This window comes from Pseudopodoces humilis, chromosome 4 (assembly GCF_049639895.1).
Source record: "Pseudopodoces humilis isolate 2021_Gansu_Grassland_sample_001 chromosome 4, ASM4963989v1, whole genome shotgun sequence".
NCBI lineage: Eukaryota > Metazoa > Chordata > Aves > Passeriformes > Paridae > Pseudopodoces > Pseudopodoces humilis.
The window spans coordinates 32,281,823-32,299,404 of record NC_142203.1 but is presented as its reverse complement, the minus strand read 5'-3'; the positions used below and the strand labels follow the sequence as shown (position 1 = coordinate 32,299,404).

General features: G+C 37.8%; 1 protein-coding gene across 2 annotated transcripts in view; it reads left to right on the top strand.

Moving 5' to 3' along the window:
- GAK (cyclin G associated kinase) overlaps nt 1-17,097 on the top strand; it is a 68,198-nt gene extending 51,101 nt beyond the window's left edge. For both annotated transcript variants that reach the window (XM_014259657.2, XM_005530910.3), the window contains exons 23-28: nt 4,282-4,416; nt 4,749-4,868; nt 7,437-7,649; nt 9,107-9,255; nt 10,389-10,565; nt 11,568-17,097. In XM_014259657.2, the coding sequence (XP_014115132.1) occupies nt 4,282-4,416; nt 4,749-4,868; nt 7,437-7,649; nt 9,107-9,255; nt 10,389-10,565; nt 11,568-11,669 (896 nt within the window). In that variant the 3' untranslated portion in view covers nt 11,670-17,097. The remainder of the gene's footprint in view (nt 1-4,281; nt 4,417-4,748; nt 4,869-7,436; nt 7,650-9,106; nt 9,256-10,388; nt 10,566-11,567) is intronic.
- The last annotated feature ends 485 nt before the right edge of the window (nt 17,098-17,582 follow it).

Genomic DNA, 17,582 nt, shown 5'->3' with positions numbered 1-17,582 from the left:
GGGAAGTGGTCACCAGCCTACAAGAGTTCCAGAAGCCTTTGGAAAACACTCTCAGGCACATGATGTGATTCTTGGGCCTGTCCTATGCAGAGCCAGGAGCTGGACTCTGTGATCCTTGTGGTTCCCTTTTAACTCAGCATATTTTATGATCTCAGCCAAACTCTAGCTCACTTAAGAGGCAGCACCTCTGGAGATTCTCTAGCTGATGTGCTCAAAGCAGCATCAAGTAGACTGGGCTGTTCAGGACCGTGTCCTTTAAGTTTTTTAGTATTTCCAGTGCTATAAACTCAACAGCTCTCAGGGCAACCTCTGTCAGGGTTGGAGAAATCTTAGTGGAAAGTATTTTTTAATGGAATTCCCTGTGTTGCAATTGTGCCCTTTTGCCTCTTGCTCTTCCACTGGGCAACACAGAGGAGAGTCCATCTCAGTTTTTTTGGTTTTTTTTTTTTTGTTTCTTTACATTAAGTATTTTTACACATTTATAAGAATGTTTCCAGTTCTTTTCTCCAAGTTTAATAGTACCAGAACTCTCATATCAGAGAGGAAACTGAAAACCCTTTTATGTATTAAAGTAGGAAAAATAAAATATTGATTTCTGTTCACTAAATGTTTATCTGCAGCCTTGAGGAGGACATCATCAATATTCAGCTGTTAATAACATTTGAGCAAGTACAGAAAAAAAAGGAACATTTTTACATCTGACTTTAATGCCTATTATTTTTATGCTTACTCCTGATTTTACTTGGTATCTTGCACGCTGGTAAGTGTATTAGGATACCTGCTATTTTAATGTAATTTCTGGAGCTTTCTATCAACATAGGAAAAGATACTTAACATGTAGCCATTTTCTCTTCAGTTCTACATTGATTTCCCAATATTTCTTTATTGCTATGCATTCTTTAAAAAACATATGGAAGTGAAGAAACTGGGGTAACATTTCATACTCATTTACATTTATCTTTCAAATGAGAGCTTAGATGTGTGTTTAGCTGAAATGATGTATGTATTTGAACCTTTAGCAGTCTATCCAGTTACAGGTATCAATTTTATGATGTAAGTTAGGAATATTAATAGTTATGTTGCTCTTAATGTGAATTTTTGAGTCCTGAAAGGACAGGATCACTAGTAACTGGAGAGAAAAGGGAAAATAAGAATATGTTCTCAAATAACAGGTTTGGAAGAACTGTGTTAAGTGAGCAGAAGACAGTGAAAACATGAGGTCATTAAAGGGAGAAAAGAAATTTAACTAAAAATAAAGTAGTAGTAATGGCAGTGACCATTCAAAATAAGCTGCAGCAATGGGATTTGATGACTACTCTTGGAGCAGTTGTAAGTGTCTAGAATCAAATTTTAGTGATAGATAAGCTTTATTTGTTAGTAAATGATTACTAAACTGCTATAGTTATCAAGAGAAAAGATGTTTCATTGAACACAAGTTCAAGACGTAGAATTTTAACCTTGTATTTCTCAGATGTTGGCTTGAAATTTAAAATCATAGCAGTTTTAAAATGAAACATAGTTCTTACACAATATCTGGTCTCTTAAGGCATTCTTTCCTGTAATATGAAAATGTGCTGTTGATGCTAAACAGCTGTTTATTAACAAGGTACCTTCATTTTCTTCTGGATTTTTAAAGTAGCAGATCATCTGTAATGAAGTTGAGTCAAGAATGTATTTCCCTCAAGACAGCAGGAGATTTGGAAGGTCATCAAAAGAAACCTGAGGGATCAGTGTAGTTTTCTCCTGAGGAGAAGTTAGTTTCTGTGAACTTGAGTTCTCAGACAGGCTTTAGACAAGGTTAAAAAAACCTTGCATCATACTAAACCAGCGTCTTGGTTCACAGAAAATCCTGTTGTCTGTGATTAAAGGATTTCCTGTAGACATGACAAGTTAAATAAAGAAAACCTTATGTGACGTTGTGTGTAGTAAAATGCAGGTCTCTTATTTTGGGAAGCTGGAAAGTGTGATCTGATTACCACCAACTTATTCTTGCATCTTATCTTGGTTTGAGCAGTGTTAGTAAAGAACACAGTTCTTTGCCCTGACCTCCAGTGGTTCATTGCTGTATGGCTAGGGATTATCAATATGTGTATTAAAAAACTTGAGACAACCAGGCTTGGGTCTGTATGCTCATGATCTTAATTGCTTCCATTTTTGGAATATCAAGCTATAGTTCATGTTTTGCCATTTCTTTAGGTATTCTGCTCTTTTATCTTAATGTTTCGGTATAAACTCCAGTGTGCTATTTATAAAAATAGGGATTCATAATACCTCTTCAGAATATGTAGAAGTCAAAGTATTGTGTTGATAGCACTTTTTCTTGATGTTAAAATCTGACATAAGGCCCACATTGTAGAAATAAAAAGAAGATAGTGTAAGAACAAACAGTTTCAGGAGGAATGGGTTATTTGCTCAGTATATTGTATGTTGCATTGTTGCAGATTGTTCTGATAAGCGTAAGTGGTTGCACATGAGCTTTTACTATTAATAGTGAATTTACTGCTGTACATAGCAGTAGGCTACTTCCTGCTTAGTTCAGGGTGGGGGAGGTGATGAACTTGACTGCTCTTAAGCCAACTGTTATAAAACAGCTCATTCTCATAGTGTGTTCTCAGTCCTTCAAATGCAATTTATTCTTATTTCTCTCAACTTGTTTTCATAATAGTTTTTTCATATGATGTTGCTAATTTTCTTATTCTACTGTAAAAAGACTTTTAATAGCAGAGATTGAAATTATTTTTTTCTACAATCCTAAAATTTAATGTTAGTATTAATTAAAGGCCCACGTAACTTTTGAGGGAGGAATATGATGCACCAAAATTCTAAGAGGATGAATAGGTGCTGGTTTATAGCCACTGACACTGCTGTTTAGCAGATAGCTGGAGATCCTGAGTATTGAGACTGTTTCTTGCCATGATTTCAGAGGCAGGGAGATGAAGCTTGGGTCTGGGAAAGGGCTGGAAATGGTGGGTACTTCTTGCATTTTATTATGATGTTTTCCATTACATGCAGCAGAGTATACTGATGACATACAGGCTTTCAGTAGATATTTGTTGCACAGTATTTGATGTGTTCACTTTGCAGCCGTAAGGTCTAATTATAAATGCTGTTAGTAGATTGAGGTACTATAGGGGTTATTTAATTGGCTTCTAATTATTTCTTTAATTCAGAGGATTTGATACTAATATTTAGAATATAAAGCTGAGAAGTTGAGACAAGTGAAAGGCTGTGATGTTGTAGCTGAGATTTTCAGAGCCTCAAAAATGGTATTGCTTTTGTAAGGATTGTTGGGTTAACTTTCTAAACCCTATGTCTGTGAAATATCTTAGAGCACCATTAAATGTGTTGGCTCTCCTGAAATATCCGCCTCCCTGTAGCACTGACACTTACAGCATTAAAGTAGGGGTTACTTTCAAAAGCTGTCCTTGCTTCACTGTGAGTTTCCACAAGTTGTGCTCAAGGAGAATGCTCTGGCATACAGTTTTGAGTTTTCTGTACATAGCATATCTTGTTCTGAGGATGGCTCACCTCACAGTTCGTGTGAGTAGGTGGGAAAGTGTCAGGGATGGCAGTTATACCTTTAGATGGAATATGACATTTTCCAGGAGCTAGTGGCAGCACCTTTGTGTGCTTTTAAATATGACTTTTTTGTTTAGATGTCATGGTGTATAGAAAAGTGGTTTTTTATCTGTGGAGCTAGAGATTCTTAAACTTTCCCCAGAAAAAAAATCACTCTTCCTGTATCCTGCTCTTCAATTGTGTGCATTCATTTACATGTCAAAGTATGTATTAGTGGGCCAAGAGGCTCCTTTGTCACAAGAGGCCTGGTTCAGGCAAACCTGCAGTCTGAAGTGACCTGGCTTCACCTGTGTAGCACCCAGACTGCTGAGTGTTAAAAAGCACCTTTCATGGAGCACTGCTGCTTTCTGCTTAGTGGCTGTGTTGTCGGGAACAGCAGTATGCCCTGGATCTGTACCTGAGCCAGTCCTTTTGGTCAGGAGACCTAAGCTGTTAAATTCATAGCATTGCCTGTGCATGAAAATACCTTATCTATGAAGTGTGTGGGGTGTTTTAAAATAGAAATGAAGGAATTCCAGTGATACAGCCCTTCTGAGTCCTGATTAATACTGCACAACTCTTACTGAGAAATCCAGGCAAGCTTTGTAGCTGACAATGTGGTACACATTCTGTTTGTATTGGTAAACCATATTGTATATGTATAAATGTATATTATTTTGATGGTTTTCTTAAACATGAAAACATTTCTTTTTCCTTCTGTAGGCAATTTGACACCAGAGCCACCTAAAATATCATCATCTGCAAGCCACCCAGATCTCTTAAGTGGATGGGATTCTTGGGCAGATTCCTCAACAACCAGCAATGTAGCATCACCACAGCTGAAGCCTGTTTGTGAAGGTATTATGAAATGTAATTTTTCCATTAGAGAAAAGACTCCAGATTGGGTCAGTAATCACCTGAAACTGCTGCCATGTCTTTATGCATTTTTGCTTTACTGCTTAAATGCTCCTTTAGTAAGGCACTTGTGTAGTTTTTCAGATTTAATTTCAAGACATAGGAATTAAATTGTTTCAGTTCTCTATAATTAATGGTGATTCTTGTAATGGGAAAAGATGTTGTGAAGTAGAATGTTGAGGAGGTTTTTATGAGGTGTTGTGGAGATACTACTTCTATTCTTTCTCTCAATTTCCAAACAGACTAGGTACATGATGTGTCTTCTTATTATACAGGCCAAGCTTTTACCACCGGAAGCCAGTCCAGTGTGTCTTCAGGCTTGTCTTTCAGCCACACGAAAGCTCAGAACTTTGATCCTTTTGCTGATCTTGCCAGTCTGGGATCTGGTCTTCCAGGTAAGATCCTGCTTTTGAGAGACTCTTTTTAGTGCCTCTACTATTTGATTTGCTTCTTGTATCAGTAAATGTTACTGACAGCCTATAAAAGAAAGTGTTTCCTTTAAATTGTTAATGACCACCTTGAGGTATTTGCTGGAAGCTGGTGAGTAACAAGAAAAGATTGAATCTTCCAGATATTTTTTGAAACATCCGGAATAATATTTCAGCAGATATTTACAGCTGTTATACAAGAACAGTAAAAATAATTAATGCTTCAGAATCTAGTTGAGATGGTAAGAGAAACCAGGAGTTGCTGATTCAGTAACTGAGCATGAGGTTTCTTACTTAACATTGATTAATACTGCTCCTAAAGGATTAAAAGGGAAGCAGAATTAAATCAGTTTAAGTTTTTAGTTCCAGAGTGACGATTAATTCAGGACTTCCCTTTGAATTCAGTAGACTTTCATAGCTCTGCTAGTCACATCTACCGTGTTTATAAGGTGAGCACGAATCAAGCCCATACTTTGCATACCAGTACCAAAAGCATTATGAATATCTGTGAGTTTTCAGTGGAGGGCACAAAGAGTTCTGGAAGATAAGACACATTGCAAAGTAACTCTTGTTCCAGGGTTTCTTACAGGTCTAAAATTCAGGAGTTAGCCCTGGAGCGTTCACAAAAGTGCTGAGGTCCTTGTATTTCAGAACCCACACTGCCATAACAAATGTGACCACCTGCCCAGAGCACAAGGAATGATTCAGAATAGCCTAGTGTCGCTGAATTGCTCAAACCTGCTTTTCCCTTAGCTTGGAGCTGATGGAGTTTTTACCCTGTTGCCTTGGCAGTTAGCACTGTGTTTTGAATTGAGCACCAGTGGAATTCTTCTAGAAGCACCAGGCAACATGCAGTGTTTGACTTCTTGATAGTGCTTGGACATAAGCAATGCAAAATTCTGGTGTTGAAGCAGTACCAATGAGGCTGCTTTCAGTAAAGAAATTTCAAAAATTTTCTAGTTTAATAATTCATTTTAATATGGTTGTTAAATATACAGGTAGTGTGATGGTAAAAAAAGTAAATTTATCTTTAACTTTAAGATGTAGGTGTAGCCCACACTGAATCTGATGAAAGAAATGAAACTAATTTTAGCAGGACTTAGGTCATGTCATTATTCTTTCAGTTAGCTTTCAATAGGAAAAATGACTAAATTCAGAAGTAGCCAGATGTCACTGTCCTAGTTAATGTTTTTAAGCTTGAAATGAGTTTTCAAGGCATTACAAGAACTGGAACTCAGTCTTGGAATACAACTGGAATACCACACTCTGTTGTATTTTTCTTTGTTGAGTTCTTTGGCTTCCACATACAAGATGTTATTCTGAAAAAAAAATCTGTGAGAGTGCAAGCTGCTTAAATATTTATATGCTATATAAATCTAAAAGAAAAAGTAGCTAAAAGTAGTTTATACTGGTGTGTTAGTATACTGGTAGGATACCACTAGTGTTCTGTGGTGGTTGGTGTTACCACGCTCTTCTTTAGGAATGGTCTTCTATCAGAAAGTAGGAGCGGTGTTGAAAGGTTTCTGTGAACAGTGAGGCATTGACTTGTCTTACAGGAAGAATTTGCTGGCCTTGAAAACTGCAATAATAGAATAGAGTATAGAATGCTTTGAAAGAATAGATGAAAGAGATAATTTTTCAGTATGTACGGTTGTTTGCTCTGGCTAGTAGCAAAGGTTTTTTCTGTAAATTTCACAAGTTATCAATGACTGAAAACGGAGTTGACTGCAGTTGAGTGATTTAATGAAAAAACAGTGCATTCCTAGATTTTATTAGGTGTTGTATTGCAATACTGGGTTTTATCAGGGGTGGTATTTCAAGATATAGCATGGTATCTTGTACGTGGCCCTGGGGAGACATCCTCTTCTGCCAGTTAGAAGTATGAGCAGCCACTACAAAAGGGAGGTATCAGGAGAGCAGAAGTGTGAGGAGCCATTTTTGAAAGAGCAAATCAAGTTTACATTGCTGTGTATACCCAGACAATCCTGGCCTATGCCACAGGAGGATTGCAGAGATTATAGTATCTCCTGCAGACTGCAGTGCTTTTCTTACTCATGTGCAGTATATTCCCTGTGAATTCTGCTGTAGATTAATCTTCTCATCTTCCTTAAACAGTAGTGCAAGGAATGACTAGAGACTTTGAAAGCATTCATTTGAAAATATTCTAATTCTGTTATAATTTTTTGTAATTAGTTATTTATTATGCACTGCATTTTAGCAGAAATATAGTGAAGTGGGAGGCAGAACTACTGCCACAGCCAAATTTTCTCCTGTGCCTGAACCTTCAGATAAGGGTGCATGTTTTTGCTAAAACGGATGGTTGAGTCCTTGAGTTGTAAGAGAAGACTTTCAGTAAAGCCTCCTGCCATCCAAGTTACTTGTTAATGTTGATTTTACCCACAATTTCCTGGTACATTTTCTCTTGAATGGTGATATTGCTGTGAGCTATGTGGTTATATGTCAAGACCAAAGTCTTACTTGTATTAAACAGGTGACAGCATTGAACTGAACAACTAACTTAGTATTTATTGTTAGGTTCATCCACTGGTGGACTCTTGGGTAATGGATTTAGTCAGAAGACTGCTTCATCTCAGAAGCTGGGAAATCAGTGGCAGAAATCCCCCAAACCACCAAGTACTTCATGGCAGTCCCAAACTAAGTCCAGCACAACAGCTAAGCCCAACTACACAGTAAACATGAGTGTTATTGGAGGACGAGAAGAAAGAGGAGTCAGAGCCCCAAGCTTTGGTAAGTTTTCTGAATGTGTATTATTTATAATATCCCATGTGAAGTTAGTTGGGTGTGCTGTTACCTGCAGAAGGTATTCTACCTTCATATTTTTATTTACATTTAAGTTGTGTCTAGTAAGAAACAGAAAAATATTTGGCAAATTTGGTATGCCTTTCCAAGGCCATCCCAGTATATAACAGACAAGCTGAAGATGGTGCAAGTATATGTGAGTTTGGGGATAAAATCTCAAAATCTCAAAACTATAAGTAAGTCACCCACATGGGTATTTGGTTTTGTGTCAGTGAGTTTAGAAAGGTAAATTTGATTCATCCAGGGTGAGATGGTTGATAATGTTCCTCCATGTCAGCCTGTGATACAAAGGTAAGGGGAAAAGGTAAGGGGATACAGTGTTTTCCCTAGCTGAAGAGCAGTAGTTTATCTTGAGAAAGACTGAGGTGAAAATCACTGAAAATTCTTGTGTCTGAAAGAGACACAGGGACAGGACCAGATGGAATTATACAGTCCTTTAACATGTTCCAACTGAGTAGGCAAACATGGAGTTGTAGGGATAGGCTTGGCCTCTTCTGTATGATCTTTCTTGGAAAATTTTATTTTCTGGTATGTTGGTATTAGGATTATGCCTCCCTTAAACTGGCATATAAGTGAATACCAGTTACTTCTTTAAATTGGACTTAGTCAGTTGGTCCATATCTGGACAGAGGTTTCAGGATGGAGAGGCAGTGGGCATAGGTTGAAACATGGGAAAGTCTGTAGAACAGGGCAAAAGAATCAATTTGGCATGATGAAATGCTGAAACAGGACAAACGTAATCCCTTTCCCTTAAAAACAGATGAACCTCACCTGGACAAGGACCTAAGAAATGTACCTGGTTGTCCCCTCTTTGAGTGGGGATTGTAATAGACAGAGCCAGAGGCCTCTTCAGAGCTCAGTTATTCTACTGTTCTCGGAAATTTGTTGATTCTGTAGTAAATATTCATATTGCTATTTTATCCCTTCATTATTCTGGATAAGTTTCAACATGCTTAGATATTGACTACATACTTTCAACGATAGTATTGAGTATATGGTTGCTTGAAAAATTGCTTTCAAGCAGTACTTGAAAAACAAATGCATAGCATTTGGAGCTAACTTATGGTGGAAAAGTGGAGCCGTTTCCAAAATCATGGATAGATGTGTACTCTCTAAATCTAGTCAATTTTCTAAAAAAGGAGGACATGCAAGTATTTAGTCAGGGCTTAGCATGTGAGGTTGTCAGCTCTGCTGGACTGAAAGTTTGTTAATTATTTATCCCTTTTATTTCTGTCCTTCTTAGTTTTGTTGCTTTTGGCGTCACTGAAGGATATTTATCGTGGTAGTGATAAATGCCATCCAGGTGTCTCTAAGGGAAATATATTTCCCCTGTTAATGTATTCTCCTGTGAAACTTTTCATTTAATGTTTTTTCTCTTTTTATAGGTCAAAAGCCAAAAGTTTCAGAAAATGACTTTGAGGATCTCTTATCTAATCAAGGATTCTCAGCGAAATCTGATAAAAAGGGACCAAAGACAATTGCTGAGATGAGAAAACAAGAGATGTCTAAAGATATGGACCCCTTGAAACTCAAGGTTTGTTTAACAGTGATTTCGGTTTAAGTGGAAATCTGATCTTATGCTTAGAGCTGCTGATAACAGAGCAGAAGGTTACCATGACTAACAGAGAAACTAAAGGGTCATGGTTTAGAATGGATGGATTTAGCTGATCATACAAAAATACACTTTAAAAATGAGGTGTATGAGAATAGCTGTCTTCAGGGTGACCATGTACTTTCATTTCCTGATTAACAAGTGCTGCTGCTGTCCTAAGAAATTACTAGAAGGTGCAATTCTGGAGACAGGCTGTATAACTAGTTTGGGAGGTGTTCCTTGCTTGTTCACATTTTTTGACCCATTAGTCATTGATAACTTCACATATTAATACACTTCCAGTTTTTTAGTCTTTATGGTGCTTTAGAAAAGTTTGTAAACAAACTTTAAAGGGATGCTGAAATTTGTTATCACAAAGTGTCCTTCCTGAAGAGAGAGTGCATAGCTTGCATGGGCACCTTTTAACTTAAATCACCACAAATGGAAATAAGTATAGACATTTAGTTACCTTCTTCATTGGTAATAGTAAGTGTTCAATGAAAACACTGTATCCCCATATTACGGCTTGAATATTGCTGTTAAAAGTCTGAAAAGTTATTCTGACTTTGGGGATATCTCAGAGAGCACTTCAGTCTGCGCAACTCTTTAGATTGGTTAAGTAAACACGAATTATTAATAGACGGGATCTTTTGTACAAAGCCTGTACAACAGAAGTTTTAAAACAGAATTACACTTTTGTAAAAATCAAGTAATATTTGTGTGAGTGCCCTGACAGGGACAAGATTAATATCTAACTGTAACAGATGTTTTTAATTACTCCTGACATTTTTCTTGACATTAATTTTACAGGGGTTTGTAACATGTAACTATCTGTGTAATTTCTCCTGCAATGACTGAATTTCTGCAATAAACTAGTAACAATGAGCTGTTCCCTAGAAGTAGATGAAAAATACCACTTTTGGGTGGCTAAGACAATTGAGTCTGGGGAGTGAGTGCAGTAGGAAACTGTACTTGAGTTGTAATCATACAGATTTGCAGAGCGTGAAGTGTATGTCTGTAGAGGCTGAGAATGCTTACAGTGCTGCATTCAGTTCTGTATATTCTGATTTTCCCAGATTCTTGAATGGATTGAAGGAAAGGAGAGGAATATCAGAGCATTAATATCCACTCTTCATACAGTGCTTTGGGAAGGGGAAAGTAAGTGGAAACCGGTCAGCATGGCAGATTTAGTAACTCCTGAACAAGTCAAGAAGTATTACAGGAGAGCAGTGCTTGTGGTTCACCCTGATAAGGTGAGTGTGTTCCTCTGATCTCATTTATTATAGGAGGAATACAAACTGCTTTTCCCACACCATACTGGTTACTGGCAAATGCCTTCTCAATCAGCACCCTAGATGTTCTTCACTGTGCTTCCATTGTCTTCTGAATGTGGTGTCCAACTGCATTCAGGTAGTACAGGATTATTCTTGTCATCCTGACACAGCACAGAATTCAACAGGGAAGTGTTAACAAATGAAAGATCGCGTGAAGGTTGTAATGAGCACCAAAGTCAGTCATGCAGGGTTCCGACTGACAGATGGCAGATTTAATGCTGACTAGTGGAATCTGTTTCATTTATGTCAGCTGGTACCTCAAGTCTTTCAGAGCTAGTATGGAGACTCAGAGACTGCCACAGCAAAACTAGTAATAAAAACCTGATGAACCTCATTTACTAAACCATTTTTACTCACAAAAGTAAGCTTACAACAAATTATCAGATGAAAAATACATAATGAATATTACATTAACAGCTGTCTTTAAAAAATATTTAATGCATCCCAATGTATCAAGGCAGCTTCTTGTTCTGAACTCTTGCTTTAGATAGAAAAGCATTGGATATACCTGATTTGAATTTTCAGGCTTGCATTTAGTAAGAAGTAGTCTAAATTCTATGTTGTTTTGTGTCCACAACAAAGCAATTCCAAAAATGACTTAATTTGGTTGGTAAGCAATAGTAACTGAAACCATCTATGAAAAGAACAGCTTTGAAAATTGTTTTCAGCTAAATTTCAATTACTTAGGAATTGTACAGAAAGCTTGAAAGTAAAGTAAGGAAACCAAGGATTTGGATTTGTTTAAAATACTCATGGCAAGCTTCGGATAAGGTTGGAGAGAGTTCTTTGTCTGTAAAATTATATTCACAGAGCAGTCTCTAGCTCTTGAATAAGACAGCAAATATCAAAGGGATGGGATCTTTTCTAAATGACCTAATTTCTAATATTTTTATGCTTATAGTATGTTCTCTGTGTTTCCAGGCCACAGGACAACCCTACGAGCAATATGCCAAAATGATCTTCATGGAATTGAATGATGCATGGTCAGAGTTCGAAAACCAAGGATCAAAGTCCCTTTTCTGAAATTTCACCTTTCACAGAACTGCTTCCAGAAACTGGAGCTGAGCATTGTTGTGACTTTATTGCGCCTGAGATTTATGAAGCGCTTTTCCACGATTTCAGCACAGTTTCTAGTCATGCACTTAAATGTGGGGATGTATTTTGTAAGATGTAGAGTACAAAGCATTACATAGATGCATTAAGAAAAAAGCTGCTGAGTACCTGTAGAGATCACAGTTTGGGAGTAAAGGTTTCTCTTCAGTTTTGTATAAGAAAAATAGAATTTTAATGAAGTTAAGTAATTAGTGATAGGCTAGTATTATTATAAATCATTCCAACTTAATTGATCTTTGCTGTACCTCTACCATCTCAAATTTGTCTGTTACTTTGAGTAGTTTTGTGATTCAATCTTGATATTTGGTGCCTGTCGCCTTCTTCAAAGTGCTTTAGTTAGCAGCAGTGAATTTGCTTGGCTTATCTCAAAACTAAGGGTGTATATTTTCATCTGTATTTTATATAATCAATCTGATAATCATTCTGTAAATAATGTTTTCTGGTAATGTCTGTGTTCTTTACAACAGAGTAACAGTTGTTTAGCCAAAATGACACCACCTGTGGGAAAGTCAGACAGGGTTGTTCTTGATTGTTTTTGTTGTTTTTGTTGGTTGGTGGGCTTTTTTGATTTTGTTTTTAACATATCATGAATCTAAAAAGAAATTTTGACTCTGAGGTCTGCCTGTTCCTGCTGTTTTGTTTATTTATTGCAGTACTCTGACCTGTGCTTATTTTCCTAGTTCTTTAAATGGCGTCTCTTGCTTCTGAATTCAGTGGAATGTTCCTTTCATTGCACTTCAAATACTCTGATAGAAACAATGTAACTCTGAAACTTGAAGTGTAAGCAAAAACCTTTGCTTTGATTTGTCTGAGTATTGAATCACTCATTATCATCTGGTGAGCATTTAAATGCTTTAACAAACATTTTGCTGCATGTTTGAAACTTCTGTGTTTTTGAGATACGCATGGCATCAGTGCATGTGAAAACATGGTGTCTTGGTAGACTGTTGAATTTCTGCTCACCTATTGACATGCACTGCTTAGTGTGAGGTGAGTAGAGACATAACTTGGTAACAAAACTTGCCATGTTTTCTCATCCCTGTTTGGAAGGTACTTTTTCACTAGTGCTGGGGGGGATGATGCAAATGACCAATGACTGTTATACTCTGTGTAATAACAAAATGCAATTTTCATATCAAGTTTGAAAATGTTGAAAATTAGTGCTGGGATATTAAATCTTCAGCAGCAGTCTCTTGATACCTGACAGTTGGGCATTCAAGGGGATATTTTGATCACTTGCCTTTTTATACATTTTGCATGCTTAACTGAGAGGGAAGCTGTATTATTATCAGAGGTAACTGTTCAGCTTAGCAATATCTGAACAGGAAACATGAGATTCTAATTCCACCTGGAAGGTGTGTTGGATGAGATTTTCCACTGCTGCACCAGCCCGAGAGCTGGTGGGTTAGAGACTGCTGAACATTTGCCATGTCTAGTCTCTAGCTCTGATATAACACAGTTACTTATTAACCTCTGATCAAAGGTTTTGATTGTGTATATTTTCATATATATTCAGCTGCTGTGATTTTTTTAAGGTGAAGCTAGGATCAGTTATGGATCAGGAAGGTTATATATTATTCATAGCTGCTGTTGTATTTCAGTTACTGCTTTGAAGCAGTCTTAAATCTCAGTAGATTTCTTCATAAATGTATGTAACTTGCTGTCTGTTTATAAGTAAGAGTTGATCTTTTTTCCTTTGGACACTTCATTAATTCTTTGTGTATGTGTTCTGCAACCATGGAAATTGAAGGCTTCTGCTGGTAGGATAGGTTTATGGGAGACCTCTTTACAGTTCTAGGCCAAATGCTGTCTAGTAATAGGTTTAAAAAGATGCATAGAGATATATATAATGACTTTGACTATAGTGCTATTTTACAGTTGTGAGATAAAGCATTTCTGAGGGGGCTGCTTAGAATAAGGAAGGACTGCTTTAAAAATCAATGTTCATTCAGTGCATACAGGCAACTTAATTTTGAAGCATACATTTTTAATTGCTCTTTCCTTGAAATATGTGTTTAAAAAATTAAAACATGAAAATTGTGAGGAAAACATCTTCCTCTGCTTTGTATATTTGGTAGCATTTTCAGGATGATGTCTACATTAATGTTTGGTAAATTTCTCTACTCTTGCTTGCAAAATTTTCTTGAAACATCAAAGAAGAACCTTAGATGTAATTTTAAGTTAGCAGGGAAAACATGAGTGCAGGAATTTTACTTGGAACTGAAGATCTTTTGAAATTAGCTCTCTCTTTTAAAAATTACAGAAAATCAAGAAGTTTGGCTATGGATTCTTCCAACAGCCATTAGATAATTTCTGGAACTTCAGTCGGGTTGACAGAGCCGCTCAGCTTATTTTATGGCTTAGTCAGCTCTGGTTCTCCGTGGGGGAACTGGCTGATTTCTCTGTTGTACTCCTTTCTACATAATTTAAATTTGCTGCTAAGAATCTGGGAGAGGCTTGGTATGGTAAACCGATAACTCTTGACAATGAAACTATTTTGGGTAGGGTGTTTTGATTTTGTTTTTATTTTTTGTAACTGTGTCATTTGTCTGTGTTACATACAAGAATGTGCAAACAATGGGGATTTCACTAAGGTTCTGTAAGCAAACTGTAATTTGGAAATTAAAAAAAAATTTCAAGTGGTGAATATGAACATAATAAACTGAAGTTTTGTTTTCTGTGCAACACAAAGCAGCATGAGGACCACTAAAGGTGTTTCTTAGTGTAAGACATATATTAGGTACAAGAACCTGGGAAGAGGGAAGTTAAAGTATATTTCATATAAATGTGTATTGAGTCTTAATGTTGCTTTTATAGGAGAGGGTCATTTGGAAGAAAAACGTCCAGCAGTTGTATGAATTAATCTTAAAACAGTAATACAAAATGGTAGAAAATCTGGGAATGAGGGCTTTTCAACCTTTTGCTTTGTTCTTGGTCATTAACTGTCTGCTGCATGGACTGTGAGTGCACTCAGATCATGACACACACATTTCCCTGTAGCTGTATTCTTAGTGTCCACAAACTGAAAAGCTTTTAGAACAGGCTTCAGAAAATCATGATTAATCAGAGGCTTGGCTGGATTCTTTCTTTGGTTAAAATGTTGGTTTTCCATTCATAGTAATTGTTCATTGCACAGTTAAGTTTTGAAGTGTTGAAGCCATGCCCTGAAAGCTGAACTTTATATCTGCTTCTGCTGGCTATGAAGCTTGAAGATGAGGTCACAGGGTGTTGCCAAGCAGGTTAATACACTGCCTACCAGGCTTTGCGTATGGCACTTGAGGTTCTCTTATGAAGCACCTCCTTGACTCTTGCAGCAAGTCGTGGGGCCTGCTGGCCCATTCTGATAGTTCCCTCTGTCTGGTAACAACACCTGACTAATGTCATATATTGTTTGCAGCCTACCAGGATCACTTTCCAAAAGTAAGTAGGCAGAGATGGTTATTGCAAGAAAAAAAAAGGAAAACAGCCCAAGATAGATAGATAGATAGATTAAAGGCACAGTAGAGAAAAACCACCAGGGCTCTAAAGTACATCTCAAATACTGCTTTCTAATTCTCTCTCCATAGACTTATTACTACCTACCTCTGCTAAAAACAGGTGTAGATTAGTAGAGAGAACCTGATTTGCAGCTTGCTTTCCAGCCCTTTTAGAACATTGCCAACTGACTGTGACAGGTGGGAGTACCAAGTCCCTAGCTTTCCCCCCCCCCATCCCCCCCGCCCAGAAGTTTCCATAAAGCAGATTTTAAAAGTGTTTGGGCAGGCTTCCATTAATTTTTAGTTACATGGCTTGTGTTACATTGCTGTTAGATCTGGAGAGTCCAGTAACATAACTTTTAAAATAGAGATCTGTGAAGAATTGGTGTTAAGAGAGTGAGTGGCTGGAGTCTGCCTAATAGAGGCAAGTGATGTTTTCTAACCAGAGGAAATCAGTTGGTATCTTCAACCTCAGGCATGCTTGTTTCCAAGTTCTGTCAGAGTTCCTTAGGAGCAGCAAAGAGCATTAGTGGTTAGTTAGACATAAAGCCTGGAAGGAAAAGGTCCTCAGCTTTGTTAGTTGGGTCAAGTTCAGCTATTTTGTTAATCAGTGGTAGCTTCTTCAGCAAGTAATAAACAGAAAACCTCTGAAAGTGCTGATGAAGTACATTTCCTTGGAACAGTGGAAGAGTCCTTGGTGTTGTGAGGGTAACTAATGCTCATGAAAAATGCCTTGTTTACCTCCATGTTCCTGGTAATTCTGGACAGTTCCTCCCTTTTTGTCTTGCCAAGCACAGAGCAACAGTTTATTTGTGAAAGCTACCTGCACAAGATGAATATTTTGCACAAACCAAAGCGGAGTTTGAGCGTAACAGAAATCTCATCAGGCCTTTGGGGCTGCTGGGTTCTGTGCACCATTCCACTTCCTGAAGCCAGACTGCAGTTTCCCCAGCGACCACAGTGTGTTTGCATACTTGCTGGGCCGCTGCGCTCTGCTGCTCACAGAAGTGTTTTCAGGGATAGCATAAATGTGGAAACCTTGTTGCTCCTTAGCTGTGTCCTTAATTGTCTAACAATTGCAATGTAATGGCTGCTTTGTAAATAAGGTCAAATTAATCTTGTATGACTCAGTTGACATTTTCTGTCAAGAACTTGCAGGTGATTGACCTGCAAAAGCTGTAAAAGGAATGTATCATTTCCCACCCTTTGAGCCTGTCCCTGGTGCAGAGCAGCACTCGCACCCAGAAGCCCAATGACGAGGAGCTGAGCTCTGCTTCTGAACCTGATGAATCTTGCAATGCTTGCTTACTTTCTCTTTGGGTGAGCTAATTGTGGACTGCAGTTTAGACTGCATTAAGCTTACAATATATGCTCCAAAAATACTCATTCAGTACTTTTTATGAAGGATGTGTTGTCATAGAAGCTTTTATTACCAAAAGGGGATTAAGAGGCATTGTGGGAACTCCCAAAACTCTTTAGTGGAATGTACTGTATATTTGCAATGTAGATTTCTAGAAGTGATTGTCATCTCTCATAAGATCTTGGCTTGCTCTGAGGTCCTTATTGTATTTACCCGTAGTTGTGATTGTACTTTCAATACCTGTGTTTTTTTCTGATTTGGAGTGTGTGGAAGGACAGAACAGACAATTCCTGTTTTTGCCATCTTTCAGGAAATGCAATGTACTGTGTAATTTTGCTACTAGTGAAATGAAACTTATACCTATATGTATATAAGGTAAAATAGTCAAATTAAGCCTTGTTTAAAAGTAGATTTAATGTTTGGTACAATGTCCTTGAACAGAATATTTTGCTTTGAAATGTATTACAATTTAACCAGTGATCAATTAAAACAAACAAAATAACTTTGTGTATTTCCTTCTTTACCAAGGGAGAAATGGCCTGAACATCCAAACCATTTCCACTGTGTCTTCCAGAGCGATGTGCAAATGTTAGAGAAGTGGTTCTCATCATTGTGTTTAGGTTGACTGAACCTGTTAGGAGCTAAGTGGCTCTTCAGAAGTGTCTCTTCTGTTGAAGAGGCATTGCTGCAGTGTGCCCTGGGGTTTGGCAGCTGCATTTTCTAAGTGCTGTGCTGAGCTGAGCTTTTCTAAGTGCTGTGCTGAGCTGAGCTGAGCTGAACTGAGCTGAGGGGGGTTCTTGCACAGGATCTGGTGCAGTGCTTTTCCATTGCCCAAGGCAAACTCTGGCCTAAGTGTGTATCAGTAACCAAAGGGAAGACAGCAGGAGCACATGGACATGACTGAGGCAGGAGAGAGGAATATGAGCAGCCTGTAGGGATGGTGGGGGACACATCGTGATGAAGGACTGCAGATGGCGGGAATCTGAG